The 23,947-nt window shown below is 40.9% G+C and overlaps 1 protein-coding gene across 6 annotated transcripts in view; it reads right to left on the bottom strand.

Moving 5' to 3' along the window:
• LOC125299753 overlaps positions 1-23,947 on the bottom strand; it is a 39,974-nt gene that overhangs the window by 2,562 nt on the left and 13,465 nt on the right. For 2 of the 6 annotated variants that reach the window (XM_048251181.1, XM_048251175.1), the window contains exons 6-9: positions 15,446-15,513; positions 13,963-14,277; positions 1,093-1,377; positions 98-187 (exon numbers count right to left, since the gene is read on the bottom strand). In XM_048251181.1, the coding sequence (XP_048107138.1) occupies positions 98-187; positions 1,093-1,377; positions 13,963-14,277; positions 15,446-15,513 (758 nt within the window). Of the gene's footprint in view, positions 1-97; positions 188-1,092; positions 1,378-13,962; positions 14,278-15,445; positions 15,514-15,921; positions 16,090-17,102; positions 17,134-23,947 lie in introns of those variants that run through there. The other 4 variants (XM_048251179.1, XM_048251178.1, XM_048251180.1 and 1 more) reach the window with 4 other exon arrangements.

The raw sequence follows: 23,947 nt of genomic DNA, 5'->3' as shown, positions 1-23,947 counted from the left end.
ATAATATGACTATGCTACTGTACATAACAATACAATGGGGGTAGGTGGGTAATGGTTCCGCCGGCAGGACGGTGAAAACTAAGAAACGTGACTGTACCTAAAGATGCACTGGATTTCCCCTTCTTTGCTTTTCCCATTTCGTCAGATTCCATCATGAGTCCCGGGGATCTTCCGGTTGGATCTGGATCTGGATCATTATGATGAAGAGGCAATGTAATGTAAGAGATTCAGACTAGGGCTGTCAAAATGAGAAAAAATAACTGATTAAAAAAAAAAATAGGGCAGATTAATCGATTCCGTATGACCTTTGACCCCGAGCCGTTCTAGTCAGTAACCATTAGACTGTAAAATGAAGGAGAGAGAAGAAAATGTGCTGCCTAGATCATTGATGGGAACATTTACTTTTAAAAAACGGCCTGATGGTGTTGATAAAAATAAAGTGTTGATTAAAATAAAGTCCTACAATGTCTGCAGCAAGGAATTTGCATATCACCGGAGTTCGTCAACTCGAAAGTTGCACATCAATGCAAAGAAATAGTGTTGACATTGAGGGGAGTGTTAATTTATTTTCATTGTGTCCCCTAGGTTATATCTGTGGCCTGAAATGCCTTGTATGTTAAAAAAAAACTTCTTCCCGAGGCACTTTTGAATTTATTTCCTAAGCATATTAGGTCATATCATAGATTATTATGGCCATTATTTGAACAGTGAAAGTAATAATACATTATTTTTTAACTTTAATGTCACTAATGCTGATTATTTAATGATTCATTTGAATTTTTAAAATACTTTCACAGCAAAAATTATATATGCGATTAATTTAGATTAATTAATCACAGAGTAAGTAATTCATTCAAATTCAACATACTAAAGAGAGCTTAATCAATTATCTTCATGAAATAGAGAGCTTAATCCATACTCTACATGAAACCTTTTCAGCACTTTGCTCAGTCCCTCAGAGCTGCAACCTTGAGGAAATATTTCCAAAACCGGCAGAATGAACTTAAAAGTAAGCCATACTTATTTACCAAGGTGTAGATGGCTACAACCTTATTCCAGTGTCTTATCAGTTGGCAAGCTTTACTCATTTACCTAACATTGTATAGGTGGCTACAATTTTAAGCCATCTCCATCTGGTGGTCAGTTGGCAACTCCATGTCTTCTCCCTTTGGTGAAGGTGCGACTCTTTGAGTGTGGTGTGACAGGCAGATGTGTTTTGGATCTGGCGGTCAGCAGATTCTTGCAGTGGAGAACCTTTCTCATCTATCCAGCTCCGATGAATCTTGTCAGTAAAAGACCGTTTTTCACAGCCCTTATGGGTGTGCAGGAGGCAGGAGAGAGAGACATCACTGTCCGTCCTTGATGGAGATGCAGAGACTGCAGAAGAAGTATTGATGAGAAAAGTTCAGGATCCAGCCCAACATTCAGTTTAAAAGCCATTTCAGTGCCATTCTTTATTAGCCTGGGTGTCATTCCGAACTTAGTCCCGCCCACAACATTTGAGGTCGGGAAGTTCGGTCAGGGCATTGCTCCATAGACCTCTCCGGAATAAGTCCCGCCTCCGAAACATCCGTGTCCACCCAACTTCCGGTCGTGAAATGTCTATGGGAAATAACATGGCGTTTACAAATATCGTACCTGTCAAACTCTGTAGGTGGCAAAGTAGAAAAAGCTGGTGGGCGGATTGGCCTACATACTTCTGCCATCTAGTTTCCACTAGATTTTAAAGTTAAAGTAGTAAACGATTATTAATGCTAACCGGGAGCTAGTTCCGATGTACGCGGGCGGAGGAGGGCGTTAGATCTCGCTCACAACCTAACGTGATGGTCATTTTCACGCGTGATTTCAGTGGTCTATAAAAGTAAATCGAAGGTTCAGCCTCTTTTCAACACGACTGAACTTTGGTTTGATTTTCTCCCCTCTGGAGAAGTTTTGGCTCATCTTTGAAAAAGAAAGAAATCGCCGACAAAGACACTAAAGACATGACAAGACGAGATTTTTTCACAGAAAACATATAATGATAAGCAGACTAGGAATCAGAGGCAGAGTCGTATTGAGTCATTACCTTTATTTTGCATGACCTTGATCAGAACAGTAACATTTTCAAAATGTATTAACAACCTATCAAACATGACGATTTCACGCAGGGTTAGTGCCACCTCTGTAGACAGGCTCTGGTGCCATGAACTCCATTTCAGTGAAGACAGGTTTGATATTTCGAAACGCCATGTTATTTCCCATAGACATTCGACGCCCGGAAGTTGGGTGGACATGGCTGATTCGGAGGCGGGACTCGCCCTAGATCAGGCGGACCAATCAAATCGGGCTTTACGATGATAGACCAGGCGCTGTTGCTCACCTGTCCATCACGTCATCTGAGCACGCTTAGATTAGGCTTATGTTTGAAACAAAAACGCTGTGGCTAGAAGGATTACATGGCTTTTAAGACCTCATATGGAAAATGCATATTATTTAATGAGGTTTTATCACTGAAAACGATTATTTCTGAAAACTTTGGCCAAAGTTGAGATGTGGGAAAACTCGTGGTTTCACTTTCATCAAGGGAAAACAGCGCTGTTGCATTGCGACATGTTCCCTCGTTCGTTTGAAATCTCTAATTGACCACCTGTTCGAGGGATTTGCGACAGCCTTTTCCAACGTGTTTGTAGCATATCAGTGTTCAACAGAATTATTTTTAAAAACGGAGGGGATATAGGCCATCCGTTTTTTCCTAATAGCCACCCTACTATGTATCTCTTAGATTTCGCTAATGAGTGTTGTAGGCTAGGAGTTATTGACGGCACTAACTTTTACAAAAGACCAGAAAACAATGTTAAGGCATTTGTGGAGAAGAAGGATGGTTTGTGTGTTTTCTTCCTACACCTCACGGTAAGCTATTTTGTTGCTCTGATTGGTTAGTTCTATCCAATTGAGTGCAGAGGCATTCCCCCCGGTATCGGTTGAAACCTGGTTGAAACACGCCCCATAATTATGTCCCAGTGTGGGCATCACAGTCCCGCCCACAGCCGATTCCGGAAGTAAGAATTCAATACAATTTCTCCATTGACAATTGGGGTATAAGCCATAAAAACGTAACCATACATGGTAGACTTAAAACCAGTTACGGCTGTACTAAGCCATATGCTCATATAGAGGGCGAAAATTCAAGGGGCACCAACCTTGTTTTGAGATAAATGTCTTTTATTCGCGATGTCTTGGATAAGTACTTCATTACCCATAATCCTGAACAATCCCACAATCCCACAGTGATGCCTCTGATTGGTTGAAAGACCGTACATTTTCTTAGCGAAAATCCCTGACCAAGATGGCGGAGGGCCCTATCATGACATTCTAAAGTGCATCGTCACTCGTCAAAATTCTATTCAAATTTAGTAGGATGTCCAGTTCACATTGGGAGGGGTTTCGTTATCAAAAGTGGAGCGCATGGCGCAACAAGGTGTTCCTAGGTTTTTTAATCAGTCATATGAGTGTGTTTGGGGCGTAACATCATTTTAAACCAATGAGAATGACATCTGTCATTCCCTTTAACGCCGCAACGCGCGATATGTCAAATAAATGCATCGGTATTTTGGCATTCAACGGCGCATTTGAAGGAGGCTGCTTGCGAGACCGTATGGAATAGTCATTCTTAAACCATGCTTTACTAAAACCTAGCATAGCCTTCACACATTTGCACTCGTCTATTATTTGAACTCATTGGTAAAGTGAAACTAACTTCACCAAGGAGTCAGTCAACGACAAGACACTTATATGCAGTTACTTTCACTATTGACTGACAATGGGTTACCACCGAAAACATAGGCTGGAAAAAGCAACACTTACCCTAATGTTGCACAAATGACTGAATAAAACAACAATTTATCCTGCAGAGGAGTTGCTTATATCTCGTGACAGTGCGTCTTCAGTTGTGCTCCATACGCGTCATAACTACTCGTCATGAGATGTACAGTATTTCGTAATATCTTTGTTCTAATTATGTTTCCCATTGTAATCGTGCAATTTGTAATGCTTTGCATGGACGTGCGCTGGTGTGCGTTCATGAATGATAGAAGGATGGTGCGTGCACCTTCCAATATGACTGTTGACATGCGCTCTTAAAGGAATACGCCACCCCTAGGTGAAATTGGGTCACTCCCCGCAGTCCCTAGAGTTGGATGAGTGAGCCAAAGCGTTTTATAGCCGACCCAGCCATTGTCCTAATCTAGAAACGGCCCGGTTAGCTTTAGCTCAGCGTAGTCGCTGTAATCCGGAGATGCCAGCTAGCATGTCGTTGCAAAAGTGAATCAAATAACTCAAGATTTTTTATAATTATTTCTCGTAACCTGTAAATTCACATCGAGTACAAATTTCAATGCAAATTAACACGGAGGGATTTAATAGACCAATTTAGATTTGGAACTATTTTCGGGCATAGTACCGGCAAAGCACCGCTGCCAGGCGCAAAGACATCACGCAGCATCTGTAAACCCTCAACTTCCGGCAATACACCAGCGTGACTACCAAGTTCTCTGCTACTAGGCTGACACTGACAGGTGGGCTTTCTCTAAGAGTTTTAATGGCGATGAATATGATGACTTCGACTACCAAGATCCAAGACCCTACCTTTTCGAACCTGAGTTCACTGAAGAGGAGTTGCGAGCTTTGGATCTGGGAAGAGAGGACGTTGCGACTAGTCAAGGCGAGTCGGATGAGAGAACGAGAGCAAACACGAACTGGTGGTGTGAGTGTGGAGTGTGGAAAAAAAAACTGAGGACTGCAGGATGGATCATTGCTGACAAGTCGTCGGTAGCAGTGACACAAGTGCGGTCACGCTCCTCTTCGGGAGCGTTGCCCACCATCGATGGCAGTATTTTATCCCACTCTGCACAGCAAACACTCCATTTCAGTCGGCATGGGTTGGCACACTCCACACTCACACCACCAGTTCGTGTTTGCTTTCGTTCTCTCATCCGACTCGCCTTGACTAGTCGCAACGTCCTCTCTTCCCAGATCCAAAGCTTGCAACTCCTCTTCAGTGAACTCAGGTTCGAAAAGGTAGGGTCTTGGATCTTGGTAGTCGAAGTCATCATATTCATCGCCATTAGAACTCTTAGAGAAAGCGTGTTAATTTGCATTGATATTTGTACTCGATGTGAATGTACAGGTTACGAGAAATAATTATAAAAAATCTTGAGTTATTTGATTCACTTTTGCAACGACATGCTAGCTGGCATCTCCGGATTACAGCGACTACACTAAAATAAAGCTAACCGGCCGTTCCTAGATTAGGACAATGGCTGGGTCGGCTATAAAACGCTTTGGCTCACTCATCCAACTCTAGGGACTGCGGGGAGTGACCCAATTTCACCTAGGGGTGGCGTATTCCTTTAAAATAGCATATGAACAACTCAACATTGACTTCTGACCAGGTTTAGGTGGTGTACGATAGCGATTTTTAGACAACGCGCCAGGCCCCTCCCTAGGTTGTTAATTGCCACACCCCTGGGCGCAATGTTTAAAAAATAAACGTGCAAAATACCAAATTAAACTTTGCGTGGGTGGAAAACGAACTTTTTGCCATGCGCTGGTGCCCAAAATACAGCCCGGAGTCTTTTACTGCCTATGGCGAAAATCTTAAAGATGAACTGAACTGAAAGAATCAACATTGATAATGTGTTGATTATGACAATTAAAAATAAATGACACTAAAAAAAATAATTAAAAAAATCAATACGTAGCCTTTTTTAAGCAACACCAAAATTGCGTTTGTTAGTATTAGAATGCTGCCAGTTTCAATGACGTCACTGGCATGGTAGGACCTGAGAAGTTCTATAGACCCTTTCAACTACTTAAACAAAAACAATGCTTGAACGTTCTATTTGGGCCCCAATCTACTTCCTCTGCATTAAGATAACATATGGAATGTTAAAAAGGAAGTCTTGTGGGGCCAACTATGATGCTGATAATGGAACTCTCTTGAAAGGGTCCATAGGCAACAGCTGCAGCATATTATGTATACACGAAAATGTGTAATTTTAATGGCATGGGTTACAAATTTGAGCCTGTGAGGGACAGGCCTGTAGTGTCTTGACTACCACTAGATGGGTTTCAGGCTCCAGCTCAACCTTCAGTAGGATCATTTGGGTGAAATGACTGTGTGGGCGCTGCCGGAGCATGGACACTGGAATCTATCTGTTGCAAAGCAGTGGCGAAACGTAGGGAAAATGTTCAAGGAAGCCAAAGTGACGGGAAAAATATGTTTATTTATGTATGTGTTTATTTCGGGGGGTGTACATTTTGTGCAATGTACAACATAGATACATTTTGTGCGGCACAACATAGGCTACTGTAGACCTAGCCTTACAGGTCATGTAGAAAACTGGACGAGGGGCGCTTGAGACAGCAACACGCACGCTGTCTCTCTGTCTCCCTCCATCCCTCACACACACACATTGCCTACTGTACATCCTCCAAATAAACTGCATACTCACTCACCACCACTACATTAGGCCTATGCGAAGGCTACGGTGCATATACAAATAAGCTATATAACACGCATCGTCACGTCAATGTAGGCTAACGCAGTATGGACTACTGGCACTCGTAACAGCAACTCACACGGGCTCTCTCTCCCTCCCTTGAAACTGTTAAAAACTTCCTTACCCCAAGTTGTCCCCAGATACACGGAGGATACACGAGTTTGCCGTTTATTTTAGGCTAACGTTAGTGGAGAGTTTGCGGATTTTTACCTTGTGGATGTTGATATTGCACGAGTCTCTTGGATAGCAGCACTGCGAGTTAAATTCCCTCGCATCAACAATCTGCCCTGAGACGGTGAACAACTGGCTTCAGGGTGAGTAGAAAGGGACATTGGATTCTGTTTACAGACCCGCTGTGGTTTAGTTACCAGCTAGTAAAAGCATTATTATCGATCTGTGTGATATCGTCGGAGTCATGGTTTATACTCTCTATGGTCGGAGTGCTAGCTAGTGGAGTTTGACATAAGAGTGTTTCAGGTGTTAGCTGCTAGCCCTTTCCTAGGTTGGATCGTATGGTAGCCTATCTAACACTGGACCGCATGAGGCTACTTCGAGATATTTTTCCAAAGGGGACAGATAGGCTACTGCACTTAAAGGAACCGTATGTAAGAAATGTATTTCAATTAATCATAAAATGGCCCTGATATGTCACTAGACATTAAGAAATCATGTTCATTTCAAATACTTATATCACTGACAACAGTAGTCCAGCCAGGATATTGTCATTTAAAAAGTGAAGTTGCAGCCCTCAACTAATGTTGATGTTGTGTTTTGGCCTGATGCGCCACCCTCCACTTATCTACTAAACAAAAAGTCAGTGTTTCGGCATCTGGGTTAGCAACCAAGAGTCAGGGTGGAGGAGGAGGGGATACACCGCTCTACAGTAAATTGAAAGTGATTGCAGTACCAGTTTTGGCCACAATCTTACATATGGTTCCTTTAAAACTTTAAAACGATTGAACGAACCTTCCCAGACTTTGTAATTGCGACCAGTGACTGCATTGGGTGAACGAAGCCGAAGTTGAAACTTAGGCTCCATGGCACATAGACTGTGGGCTCGCCCTTCTATGAATTGAAAGACTACAAGCTGCCCCACCGAGTTTGCGATAAAGTAAGCAAGAAAAGGGTTTTTTAAGTCAGGATATGGCAAGTCAATGGCATTTATTCATCCAAAGTTACAGACCAGTTTCCATAGTGCACATCTTATCAATAGTTTGAATGTCGTGTGTGTTTCTGCTCATTGACAAAATAGCGTTCAGTATGATTCATGCCAAATTAATTTCCCCTGTTAAAGTGTTCGCCTTTGTTTCACTAGTTTGGTTTCATTTTGTATGAGATTTTGTGATGTAGGCTAGCCTATGATAAATGGCTTATGGCCAATATGTAACTCAGCTAGGCCTAATGTTAGTTTCCTCAGCCATGTCAGCTAGTCTCAGACTCATTATCTGCTATGGCTGCTAGTGCAGAGTAGCTTACCATGCCAGTGACGTAGCCGATTGTTGAAATCCAACATGGCGGTGCCCGTGTAACAACAACACCACTTTCAACGTACAATTTTATCCCTTTTAATAAATTCAGCCATTTTAATCATTGTACCAATGAGAAGAAATAAAATGCATCTGTTATATCACCTTTACTTCAAATTCCAGTTCAGTTCATCTTTAATGTGAATAAAAACTTTCTAGACAAACATTGGTACTTCTATCAACAAGGATTGTGGTTTATATATCACACGAACTTAGTCAGGGCCAATACACCATCAAATAGAACACTGTAAATGCTAGTTTAAACACTTCACTTTTCAGGTAGCCGATAGGCCTATGCGAACCAATTGCGAATATTAAGAATGACCATCAACATTTAGGCTACAGGAAACAGGATTTTAAAGATCAGTGCCTACTTTATTTTCAGTCTGTTCTATTTTCCTACATTTTGTTAATGTAAAATAATATAATACATTGCCATATTTGCATTTAGCCTGTATATCAAGGATCCTGCCAAATGTAGGCTAATTTATTTATTTGTGAATCCATCTGTAGCTAATCCAAATATGCCCATGGTGACCTATCTGACTGCATACTGCCTAATACTACTACTAAAACAGTCAATTTTCTCTTCCACAAAACCCAACATAGGCTAATCAAGGATATATGTTTTATACTTTCAGTTTTTATTTGAAATATCTGCATTGATGGGGGCAGTAGGCAAACGTTAGGCCTACTTTCGTTTTGCACTTACACACACACTCGGTGTAAACAAACAAGCATGCGTGGAAGCCTGGAGTTGTCAGTAGCGTTCTACCTTTGAATAAAATGGGAGTATTACGGGAGGCTACTTTTGTCCCGGTTCGCTACAGCTATATTTTGCATATTGCAGCCAATACGTCAACTGGGCTAAAGGCATGTTAGGTTACCTTTCCTTCTCTCACGGCATTCTCAGAATCTCATCCTGTTCCTCCTATATCCAATGAATTCGGTGGATAGAAGAACTAATTTCTTCAATCTTTGCTAGTGATGCACGATATATCGGCCGCGGATATAATATCGGCCGATATGGTCATTTTTTTACACATCGGTATCGGTCCGATGTCAAAATAGGGCCGCTGTGAACAGGCCGATAATCATTCCTGTGTATTTGACGTGTGTGTAGCGATCAAAGCGTGTTATCTGTCTACACTGAATCCGTTAAATATGCCCTTCTATTGCATCATATTTCTTATTTAAAATAGCAGGGCAACAAGACTGACAGAAAGAAGACACTGGGCATCTGACAAAAGTTCTTTCAAAACGTTATGTTGTATCAGCTGCTTTCTCGTTGCTTGCAGTCAAGTTGATGGCTGGCTTGCATGTCATGTCACGCCTAGCACTACATCTCTCGCGGTAGACTAAATATAACTGTGTACCAGGCAGAATGTAGTTATATGGTCGTAATAAGAATTCAATAGGGCTGTAACGATATGCGATTCAAAACTGAAATCGCAACACTCATATCCACAAACCTGTGTCAATGCGGTGTGAAAAAGGCAGAACCGACACACCCTTTCTAGTGTCTAGCAGTGCTTTGCAGCTTCGCGGCCGCGATAAACAACACACATCTCCGGCTTTACTTGGCGGTAGCCTACGTTGCTTTCATTGTAGACTTTACCAAACAGTATAAACCCCTGTTAACCTTTCCTGCTTTGTTTCAGACCGTAGTCAGAAACGCGGGGAGATTCGTTATTCGAGGGCCGATGTTATAAGATAGAATAACGCCGGGGTCACGGGATCCCATTTCTGATGAGCAAAATACACGAGCTGAACTTTATGGAGATTTATTTCGGACAGTAACACCGCTCACACTGTGTACAGACTCCAACTTGAACTTCCACACTCTCTGCTCCAGTCGCATACATACAATTCCTCACTCTCTCCCTCCTTCCCAGCTTCCCCCCCACACACACACACGGACTCTCTTAAAGGAGCATAAACACCATTTTACAACACCCTCTCTTTGCCCCCCGGCTCTTTCTAGGGCTCACTCAATGGACACAGCGACTTCGCCAACGCAATCCAAATAAAACATTACAATCGTGAAAGCAAGGACTCATAGAAGACGACTAGCTAAATTACTATTAAATCTGCTTAGCAACACTAGCATGCTGCACATATTTGTTTAAAACTCTTGGTTTCAAGTTGACTGATCATCTCAATACCAATGTTTCCCAAAAGTGCCTGTACCAAGGAAAACAAGTATTACCTTTAAACTTAAACACACATGGGGAAACAGTCCAATCAGTAGACTATGATAAGCTAGCCAACTATGCTACTTTGTTTACAATATTTCCAGGCTTCAAACCACACAGCTGAATTAAAGAGGGAGAGTTGTAATATAAATAGTAGGCCTATAGTGTGCCATACCTATAGGCTAATCTGCATAAAGTGCTGTCATAAATATCAGACATTCAGTATTCTCTCTTTTTATATCAGGATATAAAATAATACAGATATATTCTATTAGATTGTAATCCTCTGGTGTTCTAAGGTAGGCTATTGAAACGTTATTTAAAAAAATGCATTTTGGAAAATAACTCTTTATTTGATTATCATAAGAATGTGTTTTCTATACAGATATATCGACATCGGTAAATATCGGTATCGGCCATAACAGCAAAATTAATATCGGTTATCGGTATCGGCCACAATTTTCACATCGGTGCATCACTAATCTTTGCATCTTGGCTGGCTAGTCTAACTTTCCGCTTTTTCTGCGCACTCTTGGATTTGATAGAAGCGACTACTAGCGAGTCACAACGCGAAACTGCTAACGTTGATGGTAGGTGTCCTTTTTATGCTGCATTCGCGACGTGATTCTATGGTCTGCACCTGTAATGTTTCTCGATGTTGCGGTGTATTTTGTAGACAAACATTGACATGGTTAGAAGTCATTTGCACCAGTGCGCCTAAATATTTTTTTTGCACTCGCACGGCATCATTTTTACTAGTGAAATGGGCGCACTGTAGAGCCCTGATTGTGTTTTAGTGACCTTGTTGTTTCTATGAACATGAATTGTTGTTTATAGGCAACATCAACTTAGTCGAGTCATAAAGAGCCCTGTATATCCTCATTAAGTACTTTTGAACTAGCTAGCTGATAGCCCAAGCTGGATGCTCTAGACACTGGAGTAAAATGGTTAGCAAACCGTCCATGCCCCTGTGAATAATTCACTGTTTCAAGGACGAAATCAAGAGTGTCCAAAGGGGTGAAAACCACTTTAAATCGGGTCACATTATTGACTGCTGTGTGTCCCAGGGTCAGCTTGTGGGTTTTGTAAGGGCCAGCATGAGGGACAAGACCTACAAAGTTGTGTGGTGAGTTTTGCAGGGAGGTTGGTAATGCTAGTTGTGGTAATGCTACTGTAGCCTTCATACTGTACAAGGCATATCAATTATTAACCTATAAATACTTCTTTGTACATTTAATGAACATTTTGTGTAATAATTACGAAGCACTGCACCATGTTGCTAACGTTAACGTTAACGAGTGCCGCTGTTGTTGCAGGCAGCTCACTGGGATTAGTGTGTGCTTCACCTCACTGTGTGTTCACTAGGGTTGGGCACCGAAACACGGTTCTAATATGGCACCGGTGCCGACGCAAACAGTAGTAACTGCATCAAATAACAACATGGATTTCGGTGCCTCATTTCGGTGCTTAAATAGAGTTTTTTTTTTTTTTTTTTGAGGCATCACTGCATGTCATGCGCCATCTCTAACATCTTAACGTCTTGCTCTGATAGCAACACATCCAGAGACAGTTAGCTAACATGATAAACACTGGATGTATAAACCAGAGGGGTGCACCACATAGGCGAGTGGACAGTGTTTGACAGCTTGCGTGAGCCCAAGTAGCTTACTTTAAAGCGATATTGCGAGCTCTTGTCAAAATCTAGCAGTGGGCCTAACTACACACAAGCAAAAGGCTATGAAACAACATCAACAGTAGGCTAGCCTATACGTTACACAATATCCTTGCTAATGCGCTAACTGACATTTATTTGAAATGTTATCAGCAAAGTTGTAAGGTGAAAACTTTATTTCACGGTGTGTTAAACAACATAATAGCATAGGCTATTGATCTTTCATGTGCATGAGGCCCATATAGCATCACAATGAATATAAAGATAATGTTAAAAGTAAGCTGGCAAAAACATAAATATGTAGGTTACATACCTGATGTCACTGAGCTGTCAAAGAGGCTACGAAAACCATCTCCGTGCGTTATAAGCTAATTAAAATCAGCTGACTGGTGTTGCGCTAGCCATAGTTGCTGTTAAAATGTCTACTAGGCTAGCGCTGGGAATCTAAACACTTCAACACCGACATGTAGCCTAACATGTTCAAAACTACTGCGTGTTATGGATTAAGACATGAAATTTCTTGAAGCATTTGGGAATACACTGAATTAACTGGAAAGTAGAGTCCCTGTTAGATTTGCTTCCTTGCAAATGCCGTTGTCCATGACCTGCCAGTTTTATGGCAAGCGGTTTTAACATACCTTATGGCAAACCGCCTACACTGGGTAAACTTGAAAGCAGTGTGCATGCATGGCAAGCTGTTTTAACATTTAAATGTATTATTATTCAGTAGGAGCAATGAGATATTGATAGTGAATTGAATATAACAGTTCAATTTCATGTTCAAATTTGTCTTATCAATAAAAAAAAGCAATTCATGCTTTAGATCATTTTAATTTAAAACATTTTTAAAACAAAGTACCGGTTCAGGCACCGTTTCGGCACCGGCACCGTTTTAAAAGTATCGATTTAGCACCGGTATCGGATAAAACCCAAACGATACCCAACCCTAGTGTTCACTGTGTGCTGAGTGTGTTTCACTAATTCACGGATTGGGATAAATGCAGAGACCAAATTTCCCTCACGGGATCAAAAGAGTATATATACTTATACTTAACCGCTTTCACACACACACACACACACAATATAAAATACACAATAGTAAATATAACATTCAATACCAAAACACTATTATTTACACGATTACTCCTGAAATAACTGCTATTAACTGCACATTCACTATATAAAAATCACTGTTTGGAGGAAAGGGTTCGCTGCTGTAGCTGGTTGCAAGCTGTTTAAATGGCATTTTGCGCCGCGGTTCGTGCCTTGCTTATACATTATTCAGTGAGGCGCGGTGGTTTATGGGATGAGTAGGACTAGTTCCTTCGCTCGGAAAATTAAAATATGTACACAGTCTTGTACCTTTGACTTTTTTTGGACTTTCTCTTCGTTTTTTCACTCGAAATGATATGTTGTATGCTTATGAGTTACGCCGTAGCTGATTAGCCCAAGACATGCTCTAAAACTCTTTAGATACGGATTTTTCCAAAACGTCAATGGGAGAAATGAATGGGAAATTTACTTCCGGAAACTAAGCTCTCTCGGAGGAGGGGCGGGACTGTGATGCTCTATGGAGCAGTATCAGACTCATATTCTGACTAGAATTGAGTATGACTACGTCAGGCTACATAAGTTCAGGTGTAGTGTCATGAAATTTGCCAAAGCATTTGATGACCTTGGCTAAAGACCTCCTCACCAAACATGCTTTTCGACTGCTTCTCTTTTTGTGAACTTGTGAATAAAACACTAATATGCATATGACTGATGTGAATTTGGTGAAGAAATAAATAATCTAGGCAATAGACCTCTCCGGAATAAGTCCCGCCTCTGAAACATCCGTATCCACCCAACTTCCGGTCATCAAATGTGTATGGGAAATAACATGGCGTTTCGAAATATCGTACTTGTCAAACTCTGTTGGTGACAAAGTAGAAAAAGCTGGTGGGCCGATTGGCCTACACACTTCTGCCATCTAGTTTCCACTGGATTTTTTGATTGTCGGTGAGAACAACCATTGAAATATTACTTACTGTCTAAGATGGAGAGAGAAATCTCTCCACCTCCTGGTCCACAATAGTATTCTCCAGCATCTTCAGCAGTGACATTAGCAATGCCCAGGCTGCAGCAGTGGTTCGGGCTCATTCTCTCAGCTCTCTTCGTGTTGTCTGTTCTGACCCTCCCATACGTCATCACATCAAACCGTTCTCCTTGAGGGCTGCTGTAGGTCCATATAGTCTTAAGGCAGTCTGACATACACATGTCGGCACATGGCAAGGATTCATGCCCTCCAGCAGCTACATACCTATCTCTTATCCAGTATCCTCTTACACCTTGGACATGTAAAGCTAAAAGAACAGTAGAGCTCATTTGTTAATGTTACAAAAGTCCACAATTTCTTTAAGACAATGACTAGTTTTGTACAATTATTTAAAAATAGCATGGTGTTGATGTCAACAGATCAATATTTTGTAGGGCTGTCAATCGATTAAAAAATGTAATCAAATTAATTACATTCTCTGTGATTAATTAATCTAAATTAATCACATATATATTTTTTGCTGTGAAAGTATTTTAAACATTTAAACTCAAATGAATCACTGAATAATCAGCATTAGTGACATTAAAGTTCAAAAACTCTTTTATTATTATTTTCACTGTTCAAATAATGGCCATAATAATCTATGATATGACCTAATATGCTGAGGAAATAAATTCAAAAGTGCTTTGGGAATAAGTTTTTTTTCCACATACAAGGCATTTCAGGCCACAGATATAACCTAGGGGACACAATGAAAACAAATGAATTCTCCGCTCTACAGTATGTCAACTCTATTTCTTCGCATTGATGTGCGACTTAAAAGTAAATGTTCCAAACAATGATCTAGGCAGCAAATTTTCTTCTCTCTCCTTTATTTTACAGTCTAAAGGCCCATTCACACCAAGAACGATAACGATAACTATAACTATAACCATAATGATAAAAGCGTTCACACTGAACAACGATAAACAAAGTCTCTCATTGTGTTAATAAATGTGAGGGCTAAAATTCGATGGGTTCTGATGGGCTATTAGCATTTTATCGTTGTGAAAATCGCTCTGAAAGTGATCCCCAACGATATCGTTCTTCATGTCGTTATCGTTATAGTTTATGTGTGAACGTCGTCATTCATATTAACGAGAACGATATTTATTTATAGTTATCGTTATCGTTTTTGGTGTGAATGGGCCTTAATGGTTACTCACTAGAACGGCTCGGGGTCAAAGGTCATACGGAATCAATTAATCTGCGTTTTTTTTTGTTATTTTTCTCAAATGAATTAATCGAAATTAATCAGTTATTTTGACAGCCCTAATATTTTGTATTGTATTCATTTCAAAATTAATGTCAAACTTTTGCTTTTATGTGTGTGTGTGTGTGTGTGTGTGTGTGTTGCGTGTGTGTGCGCGCGCGCGCGCGCGTGTGTTTGGATGGGCATGCCCCCATGAGCTCTTTTTTAAGTCAGTGGCTCTTACCCGTGAAGAGGAGAGTGGTGATGCAGAAAATCTGTGATGTTTTTTTGTCCACAACCATGACCGCGTTGCTGCAGATTAAACACACAATACATCCTTGAATTCTCACCCAACACCCAACTCCCACACACCCAATAATGAAATATGCAAATATAAATAAAAACAAATAAACAACTGTGTTTTGTGGGGACATCTATTAGTTTAAATGTTTAGCCTATTCACCTGTAAGATATCCCAGACATACAGTGGACATAAAGAGGCTGATAAAACACAAAAAGCTACCGCAAATTTTTCTCATTCTAGGATACCTTGTCAAAAATCACTATGAGACTTATTCCCCTTGAATGGTAGCCTACCGATTGACCAAAAGTAGGGGGTCTGGCTCAAGGACTACATGTACACATAACAACACACATGCATGTGCATATACACTCACACACACACTGTACACATTGAAAGTAAAAAATCTTAGACACTACCTGTAGAGAGGTTTTACTGGCTGCAATGGTGGTGCTGATGGGATATTATACTCTGTGCAGTCCCTGCTAAATCTGCAGAGCATCATGACATAAATAAATGTCTTTTTTCAAAGGGTGTTCCTCTTTCTGAAAACATTGTTTTTCTTCCTCTTTCCAGAAAAGGTCTTGCTGTTAACCATAAAAAGAGATACACTGCATGATATGACCCCTGCATGATGTGAAACTAAAGCAGGCTTTCTAAGCCATCTCCATCCCCTACTCTTACAATTCATTCAATTCATATATATAAAAGTATATATACTTTTTTGATCCTGTGAGGGAAATTTGGTCTCTGCATTTAACCCAATCAGTGAATTAGTGTAACACAAACAGCACACAGTGAACACACAGTGAGGTGAAGCACACATTAATCCCGGCGCAGTGAGCTGCCTGCTTCAACGGCGGCGCTCGGGGAGCAGTGAGGGGTTAGGTGCCTTGCTCAAGGGCACTTCAGCCGTGCCCACTGGTCGGGGCTCGAACCGGCAACCCTCCGGTTACAAGTCCAGAGTGCCACGGCTGCCCTCATTTATCTTCTCCTCTAGATTACTCAATCATTGTTTAGTAATGCAATATTTGTGTGTCTTTACAAACTTGTATTGAATACCTCACTATGACCAGTCTGCAACAACAGACAGTATATAATTTGGTGACACCTAAATCCAATTGTGTCCACCAGTATACATCTGCTATTTTGTGGCAGTCATATTGCGCATTGCTATGCAGATATGTCAAGACTTGTAATGTGTGCCTGGGTGTCTGTGTATACCTGCGTGTGTGTTTGTGTGCACTGCTTAACTAAGACAACTCTGCAACAACAGATGAAACATACTTTGGTGACACCCAAATGCACATCTGTATATGCAGATTCTGCACTGCACACTGCCATTATGCTGCTATCATATTACGTACGCATTACTGTGCTGTACGTTTAGAGCAGTGTTTCTCAAACTTTTTCAGACCAAGGACCACTTAACCAATAAAAAAACTCCTTTTTTTTAAAGGTTAAGTGGCTAGCCTAGCTAAAAAACAACTACTTCAACATATTACACAATAGGCCTACTCACTGAACCACCTTGCTTATTGTCTTTGCACCTTGCTTCTTGTGTCAGAGGATTCATATGATTTAAAATGGCATAGCTTACCTAGGCAGTGTTGCAGAACTGTTTGGATTTACATACAAGTTGGTTCAATATTGCATATATTATATTTTACGTCTGCTCGCGGACCGCTTGGGATAGCTTGCAGACCACCTGTGGTCCCCGGATCACACTTTGAGAAACACTGTTTAGAGAGATAAAGAGAGAGAGGGAGAGAGAGAGAGTGTGTGTGTGTGTCTATGCAAACTTGCGTGCAAGGCCAGTGTGTATATGCATGATCTGCCGATTGGCCCTAAAAGCATCCTCACCAAATCTCCCCGTCTCCCCCTCAACATCTGTCCACTCCACCCCTGTTGTTAAAAACCTTGGCATTCAGCTTGACTCCACCCTTAGCTTTGATCCTCATATCAAATCACTCACTAAGATTGCTTTTTTTCACCTCCGTAACATTGCACGCCTCCGACCCTTCCTCTCTGCTAGTGATGCACAGACTTTGGTTCACTCTTTCATTATGTCCCGTTTAGATTACTGCAACTCACTTTTCCTTGGTCTCCCCACTAAAACCCTTCAAAGACTACAATATATTCAAAACTCTGCAGCCAGGCAGACGATCAGCACACATCACCCCCATACTCCATTGGCTACCAGTTCCGTCCCGGATCAAATACAAAGTACTACTACTCACCTTCAAAGCCCTCCACAACCTTGCTCCCCCCTACATCTGCGACCTCCTGACCCCTCCTTACACTCCCTCCCACTCAGATCCTCTGACCAAAACCTCTTGGCTATCCCCCGCTCCAGACTCTCCACCCTGGGTGGCAGGTCCTTCAGTGCCTTGGCCCCCAAACTCTGGAACTCCCTCCCCCAACCTTATTGTGCCTGTCCTTCTCTTCCTTTCTTCAAAGCACATCTCAAGACCTTTCTGTTTAATGATCACTTCTCCTCCACACCCAACACATACAGTAGTTCCATACAGATAACTTGTCTTTGTTGTATGGTTTTGTTTGTTTGTTATTGTGTTTCCCTGCCTTTGTCTCTGTTGTATTGTTTTGTTTGTTGTTATTGTGTTTCCCTGCCTTCCTTCTATGTAAAGCGACCTTGGGTTTGAGAAAGGCGCTATATAAAATAAACTTATTATGACCGCCGTGCAGCGAAGCGGCGGTCATATAGGTTTAGTCAGATTTATTTTTATTTTTTCGCATGCCCAAATTTCCGTCAAGGATTCCCGGAACACTGAAAGACCGGGGTACACGAAACTTGGTGGGCATGTAACCCCACATGGATAGCATGGAACCATCGTTTTTCGTTTTGATCTGTAGCCCCCCCGCTGGACTGGACACACAAGTCCGAAGAGCTAACCAGTAGGCCATGGCTGCCCCTAAAAGATAGCCAGTTTAAACTGTGCATGGTGTACTGTATGCTCTGATGATGAGCTGACTGTGGGTTCACAGCTCTGTTGGGCCTCAGCTGTTCTCTGAATTATCTCAGTTGTGTGATCTTGATGTTCTCACTTTAAGTTTTAAATGTATAGTTTCTTTTTAGAAGTGCATACATTACTATGCTGTTAACTCTTTCTCAAGTAATATTAAACAGAAAACAGTCTGTAAGAGTCCCTATAAGCCACATTTGGTAAATGATGAAAGTATATAATGTTTTTAAAAGGTTACTTCTTTTTTTTTTTACAAAATTAATGTGTCAGTTTCAGTTCTTCTTTAAGAATACCAAGCTAAAAAAAAATCCCAAGTCAAGTCCGAGTCGAGTCCACTACTCATCCGAGTCGAGTCACTATTGATCCACGTCGAGTCCGAGTCGAGTCCCTATTGATCAAGTCCCTATTGATCAAGTCGAGTCCAAGTCCAGCACTAAAGTAAGCATAGCCAACATGTCGTTCCATTTTTTCCCATTGCAGATGAAATCCTTAAAAGCAAAAGCAAAACGGACAATCTTCTCTCTCCAAGCAGGGGTGCCATCACTTGTGTGAAAGTAGTATTGTCAAATTTCTTGCCAAACCCAATGTGTTGTATTTATTATATCGGAGAGAATACCATACCATAGCCATACCATAGCCCAGCGTTTCTCAAACTGTGGGTCGCGGAAACATGCCAGGTGGGGCGCGAACTGACGTGAAAAACATGAGTTTTTTTTATTTATTTTTTATCTGTAGCCTGGGCCCAGGTAGCACCCGATGCGCAATGGACGCACTGTGTTATTCACAGGGAAGCGCTCGTGTCAAGGCAGCTTAGTTAGTCCCGACCTACATGAGATTTTGAACGTTGTTGTGAGAGTGGTGAATTTCATCAAAACCCGGCCCTTAAAAGCACGTCTATTCTCCGCACTTTGCAAAGAGATGGTAGCTGACCAAAAGGCTGTACTGTTTCACAGCGAGGCAAGGTGGTTTTCCCGAGGTAAAGTGCTGTCGCGCGTGTTTGAGCTCCGAGTCGCCTCTTCTTGGAGGAAGAGCGCATGTTTGAATCTGCAAGCACGTTCACTAATGAACATTTCTTGACGAAGCTGGCCTATCTTAGCGATATATTTGATATATCTTAGCGATACATTTGAGTTAAATGTCCAGTTACAAGGCAAAGACAAGCACCTACCTAACCTAGCAAATAAGATTACTGCATTCACCAAAAAAACTTGAGTATATGGGACAGGCGCCTCGATCGCGACAGTATTATGCCTTTGAGATTTCTGAGCGAAATCGCTGAAACGTCTGATTGGGAGGCATTCTTGTGATCCCATGTATTAAACAGTAGGCCTACATCACATCCCTGCAAAGTTTATTTCAAAAATATTTCCCAACCAGCAGTGCTCAGTATGACTGGATTATGGATCCATTTAATGCAGCATGTTGGTATTTCATTGAATATATTGTACAATGCTGTAAAATGGCCTATGCTTCCTAATATGTTGCTGGAAAACAGAAATATGTGTGTTATGTATTTATTTATTATTATATCTGCAGCACCAGCTGATTTTAACTCTGTTGAAGAGGATATATTTATTAGAACTTGTCATTATTTCAATAAATTTGACAATTTTAAGCTTGACCTACCACTTTCTTAGAGCGATGAGGGACAGGTGGGGCTCGAGAATGCCCCCTTGATCAAAGTGGGGAATGAAAGAAAAAGTTTGAGAACCACTGATCTAGTTTGTTAACTACCACAGTCACGAGTTGGGTCGCGATAGTCTGTCATTTTTAAAAAGTGGGTCCCCAGAAAAGTTTGAGAAACACTGCCATAGCCTATAGGCCTACTCATAATAAATGAGCAATCCACATCCCAATCATACAGGCCATTAAGTCACATTATGCTGTTACTGACTGCTGACAATTGTATAGGCAGTGTTGTAGAAGTTCATATTTCACAAGAGCTAGATGGACGTTGGAGTAGGCCTATTTTGTAAGAGGTAGTGTGGATCATAAAAGGGCCTCCCCTGTGCATTTAAAAAAAAATCTGGCTGTTAAATAGCCTACACAATTTTAGCGCAGTTTGGGAGGGACAGAAACAGAGCAGGGTCCGTCTTATTAGCTTCTTCCTGACTCCCGTGACGTGTACACTGGCTACCTGCAACTGCATAATGTTATCACTTCACTGACACTATGGAGACATATTTCACGTCAACAATAGAGATGAAAACTAGCTTTCGGTTAACGGAGATGCAGATCATCTGCCTAATTAATTTCTTTGCGCAACAGGCCACATTCTACGTTCATTTCAGCGAGATGAGTGAAATAAATGTTTTTTTTTTTTTAAGTTGTCATCGCCATAGGTGATGCTATTTGGTGCGATATTCACCTGTTAGAAATAGAACACGTTGCTATTTCCTTTTTTTTCGTGCAGTGGATTAGGCTATCAAATCGCTCGTTTGAACAGTAACAGTAGGCTAATCCACTTCATTCATGGTTTTAAATATAGTTGTTTCTGGCCTACCCACGAGAGGTTCCGTTTGTCAGTTTCACTTGAACAGACATGTAGGCGAGCGCAGGGCACAAAGTAACGCGGGGTTAAATTATGGCAAGTGATTTTAACATTTACCCGCTAGACTGGATATGTATTGCAGATATCTGTAATTCAGTTTTGCCTAACGAATATTTTAGATATCCGCAATTGAATTCTTCCTATCCATAATTGTCATTTCAGATATCCACAAAGACATTCTTCCTAGGACAAATGACGCCACATTTGCCATTCATTTCTATGGGATTTATCATTACGGATATCTACAATTCAGTTGCAGATATCCTATGTGAATTACGGATATCTGCAATTGAATTGTAGATATCTGTAATTCCAGTTAGAGATGTCTACAATTTGATTCTGACTAGTCATAACTCCAGTTGAAGATATCTTTAATTCACCTCAATTCAAGATATCTACATGTTCCTTTTCAGATATCTTGAATTAAGTTTTGACTAGGCGAAATTACAAAATAATTGTAGATATCTGTAAATGGAATTATGACTAGTCAAAATGACGTTGTAGATATCTCAAACTGGAGTTAGGGATAGTCATAATTTGATTGTAGATATCTATTATCAAGTTATAGATATCTTGAATGAGTTTTGATTACAGATAACTTTCATTCTGCTTAGTCAAAATGTAATTATAGATATCTTGAATTAAGAGTTTTGACTAGGCGAAATGACGTTAGAGATATCTGTATTACTATGCAAATTAGGCCCGCATCCCACTTTAGGCGGGAGCAGAGCGTGTTGTTGTTCAAATCATGAAATCACATAGCACCTGTTAACTTTGTAATTAGCACTAATTAGCATCACGTCAGAGCAGCCAGAGGGAGGAGGAGTTTTTAATGCTGCAGCCTATGCAAGACAGGAGCTGGCAGCAAGAATTGATGATTCAATGTTGCTTTGATTTTTTCGATTAGCCTACAGCCAACACCATTATGAATGGAGTTTCCTGTAGATGGTGCTGGTGCATTTAGTAGCCTAGGCCTACTAATTTATGTAGGCTACGAAACCGAGATCAAGCCAGTAGATAACATGAGAGTCTAAACCACACGGTGTCCCTGAGTCAGTGAATTGCGAGTGAGTGGCTAGAGAGTTTGAATCGTTTTCATTTAGGACTAAACGCTCATAAACGGCTCAGCTTGGAATAAGCTACAGTATAGCGACCAAATCAGAGTTTGTGAGGGAAACTTGGGTTTAGTTTCAACTGCGGGTAACTGAATAAAGCTGCAACTCCTCAGACTGTATCTTATGTCTGTCTACTCTGTTGCGCACAACCTGCTGCAGCAGAAATGAAAGGTGTTAGCCCCGAAGGTTTTATTAACTTATTATGATGACCTGTCTGGAACTGAAGCACAAATGGTTAGCATATTTCTAGATAATAATACAAAACCCAAGCTAAAGTAATGCAAATATAATACTAAAACACAACTTAGAACTAGGCCTACTTATGTACTTGTCGAGTTTGTTCAAGGGCGTAGGTTTGGTCTCAGCTTTGGTGGGGACACATCCACAACTCCTGTTGTCACGATACCAACATTATTGTTTCAATACCAATAGCAAGTGAAGTATCTTGATTTCGATACTATTACGATTTTTTTTAAATTTGATTGGGTTTGTGTGATTTGTGAGATCATTCACATCAGTGGCAATTGTAGAATTTGATTGACCCTCCACACACACACATAGAAAGTGATGGTTGTCATACTGTAGGTTTCTTTTTCATATTAACTATAAATGTATATTGATAATTATGTATAGATTATGATCTGCATGATTACTAATAGCTAAACATATTTAGTAATTTGATTACATCATATTGATATTTAAATTATTAGGCTACACTTGTCTATATCATCACATTTGGTGTGTAAATCTAATTGAGTGCCTGTCACTTTAAGAGGAACGTGAATGCTGAAAAATAGTTTCGGAAGTGCAAGGATGTGGATTCAATTCATGTTTGCTATGTCATTAGATAAAATAAATGTTCAAAAAACTAACAAGTCAAAGAAAATCTTTCTGGGATGAGATTATAGAACAGATAAGTGTTTCGCAATGTTCATTTCTATGAGTATGGAAATGCACCAGTTTATCTTTTATTTCTTTGCATTGTGCAGCCTACATAAACAGAACATAGGAACAGGAAAATGTCTCGGATCCATTGTTTATTGCGACTGCAAGATTGGTAGCCCAATTACCCTAACAGTCAGTGATGGTGACTTACAGTTAGCCTATAGCCTATGTGACTGTCCGTGCAGCACACCCTTATTCAACATGACTCCTAACTTTGGTTGAAAGATTACAGAAGCTAGGTTAGCTGTGACAATATCCTGGGTAATATCCTAACAGCTAATGCTATTTGACACAGTAAAATCTGCATTTGAAAGCCTGGTCACCAGTTGCCTAGCCTGACGAGCCAGACCCACATTAAAATGTAGGGTCTGGGCACTCACCGTTCGCAGTGCTCAGTCCGAGGGGCGGGATAATCAGTTATCTTTCAAATTCCCTCTGCACGCATAATAGGACAGCGGCAGCTATATGAGTCCCATGCTTTTCCACCAGCGGAGCTAGTTGGCTAGTTCAAACGTTTGCCAACTTAATAAAAGCTTAACTTCGTGTCACACTGTTAGCCAACAGCAACATCCATCTTATTTGTTTTCAAGTAGCAGGGAATTCAAGCCAAACCGTTGCAACTCTGCCATCAATCATTATGTTAAGCCCACCTAACGACTCTATACACAATTTCATTGGCCTGATTGAGTTTCGATTTCTGGAGCTCACAAGCCAACGGAGAGTTGATAGACTAGCCCTGATTTCTAGGCTACCAGTTGCCAGTTTGTATGGCTAATTATTTTGCCTAGACTGCAATGAAAAAGCTTCGTATTTTTGGGTGGCATAGCTGATCTACAAACCACAAAAAGGG

The sequence above is a fragment of the Alosa alosa genome, chromosome 8 (genome assembly GCF_017589495.1).
Source record: "Alosa alosa isolate M-15738 ecotype Scorff River chromosome 8, AALO_Geno_1.1, whole genome shotgun sequence".
Lineage (NCBI taxonomy): Eukaryota > Metazoa > Chordata > Actinopteri > Clupeiformes > Clupeidae > Alosa > Alosa alosa.
The sequence above is the reverse complement of the archived record's forward strand: the minus strand, read 5'-3'. Positions and strand labels throughout refer to the sequence as shown.